We start from the raw sequence: 2,095 nt of genomic DNA on the forward strand, positions 1-2,095 counted from the left end.
AGCTGCTTTAAAGACGTGCTGGCGTGGTCCGGCTGCGCGTCGGCGCAGATCGCACACTTTAACGTCTAGCCCCTTGGCCCTTCTCCCCCCGCCCCCCGGCCCTTGCTCCCGCCCCTGCCTCAATCTCCACCCCTCTTGCCCCCCGCACCCTCTGCCCTCCTGCCCGAGCCCCGCCCCGCCCTCCCCTCCCCCCACTCCTCCCCAATGAGCGCTCCGCCTCTGAACGTCAAGGCACACGTCGATTTCATCGCCGCACTCGACAAGGTTCCTCCTGGCAGCCCTTCGCCCCGCTTCTCCGCCCCCCCCCCCCCCCCTCCCTCCTGCCTGCTCGCCTGGCGCGCGGCCCCGGCTGACTCCTCTTCCCTTCTCACATCCTTCGGTGACACAAGAAAAAGAATGACTATGAGTACTGGCTCACTGAGCAGGCTGTTCTGAACGGGATCTACTGGGGCCTGACGGCGCTCTTCCTGCTGGGTGCCCCGGACACCTTGGTTCGCGAGGATGTCATTCAGTTTGTTGTCGACTGCTGGGACTCGAAGACCGGTGCGCCCCCTGACCACAACCCCCTGCCACCGGCCCGCTCTCTCTCTCTCTCTCTCCCTGGTCAACACTCTCTCCTCACATATGCATACACATACATGCATGCATGTGTGACACTTTCCTCGCCCCACCCGAAGGAGGTTTCGCCGGCAACATCGGCCACGATGCGCACCTGCTGTATACCTTGAGTGCCATCCAGATTCTGGCAACTTACGATGCTCTGGATCGGGTGGATACCGATCGCGTGGTTGAGTGTGCGAGATCTGCCCCCCTCCCCCGTTCCCCCGTTCCCCCGCTCCCCCGCTCCCCCGCTCCCCCGCTCCCCCCCCTTTCGCATGATGGCCCATGTCTGTCGGCCGCCCGTTCCCCCAGTCCCCCTGACTTGGCCCCGCCTCCGGTGCCTTTCCCGTGCTCCCCCCGACCCCGACGACCCATAACCGACTAGATGTGTGCTCGCTGCAGCTGCCGGGTGGTGCCTTCCAGGGAGATCGCTTCGGTGAGGTCGACTCGCGCTTCAGCTTCTGCGCCTTGGCCTGTCTCACTCTTTTGGGGAAACAGGACAGTTGCGATGTGCCGGCCGCTGTGGACTTCGTTGTCCGGTGCAAGAACTTTGACGGCGGCTTCGGCAGTGTCCCTGGCGCCGAGAGCCATGCTGGCCAGGGTGCGCTGCCGCTCGGCGTCACCTGCCCCTTCCCGCCCCCTCGCCCCCTCACCCGTGCTGATCATACCCTACCCCCACACACACACACACACACATACATACATACACACACGCATGGATACATGTGTATACATATGTCCAGACGCGCAATTGTGCTTGGCCGCATGCCGCGAGGGGGGCGGGCCGAGCGAGAACGCCGCAAACACAAATGCATGCATGCGCGCGCGCGCGCGCGCACCGAAGACACACAAGCCCCCCCCCCCCCCCCGGCGACCGGCGCCTGCCCGACTAACCTGCCGCTCGCCGTGCAACAGGAACCCTTCTCCATGATCAAGAATGACGACATCACCGCGGCCCTCAGCGAGTTGGCTGGTTCGTATCCGGCCACGCTTCCATGCTGAGACACCTGGGGCAGGGGGAACATGCATTTGTGTGGGCACTCGCACCGCGAAGGAGATCATGCTGACACATGCCCGCCTATCTTGTACACGCACGCACGCACGCACGCCCCTTCCACTGGCGCACGTGCGCCGACACATCCAGACCCCGTCAACCGCCCGGTACTCATCCATTGCAACAAGGGCCGGCAGCGGGTTGGCTGCGTGATTGGCTGTCTGCGCAAGAAGGCCAACTGGTCGCTGGCCTCGATCTACCACGAGTTTGAACGTCTATCCGGATCGATCAGCCCCTCGGACATGCGGGTAATCGAGCTCTTCCCCATCGAGGCACTCGGGTCCGAAGACGCGGCCATGGCAGCCGCACCGGGTGCCGGGTAGATGCAGGCGGCCCCTTCTCTCCCAGATGGCCTAGAGCACGTAACAATGTACCGAGGCACTCCGAGGAACGTATGCTGCCTCGATCCCGGCAGGGGGAGGGCCGAGGAGGCAGGGGGGG

At 64.5% G+C, this 2,095-nt stretch overlaps 1 protein-coding gene across 2 annotated transcripts in view; it reads left to right on the forward strand.

The window, feature by feature from the left end:
• Positions 1-172: 172 nt before the first annotated feature.
• The window catches only part of H696_04095, a 3,008-nt gene continuing 1,085 nt past the window's right edge, over positions 173-2,095 (forward strand). For both annotated transcript variants that reach the window (XM_009497977.1, XM_009497978.1), the window contains exons 1-4: positions 173-264; positions 390-543; positions 678-794; positions 986-1,201. In XM_009497977.1, the coding sequence (XP_009496252.1) occupies positions 205-264; positions 390-543; positions 678-794; positions 986-1,201 (547 nt within the window). In that variant the 5' untranslated portion in view covers positions 173-204. The remainder of the gene's footprint in view (positions 265-389; positions 544-677; positions 795-985; positions 1,202-2,095) is intronic.

Source organism: Fonticula alba, assembly GCF_000388065.1.
Source record: "Fonticula alba strain ATCC 38817 unplaced genomic scaffold supercont2.6, whole genome shotgun sequence".
NCBI classification, from domain to species: Eukaryota; order Rotosphaerida; family Fonticulaceae; genus Fonticula; species Fonticula alba.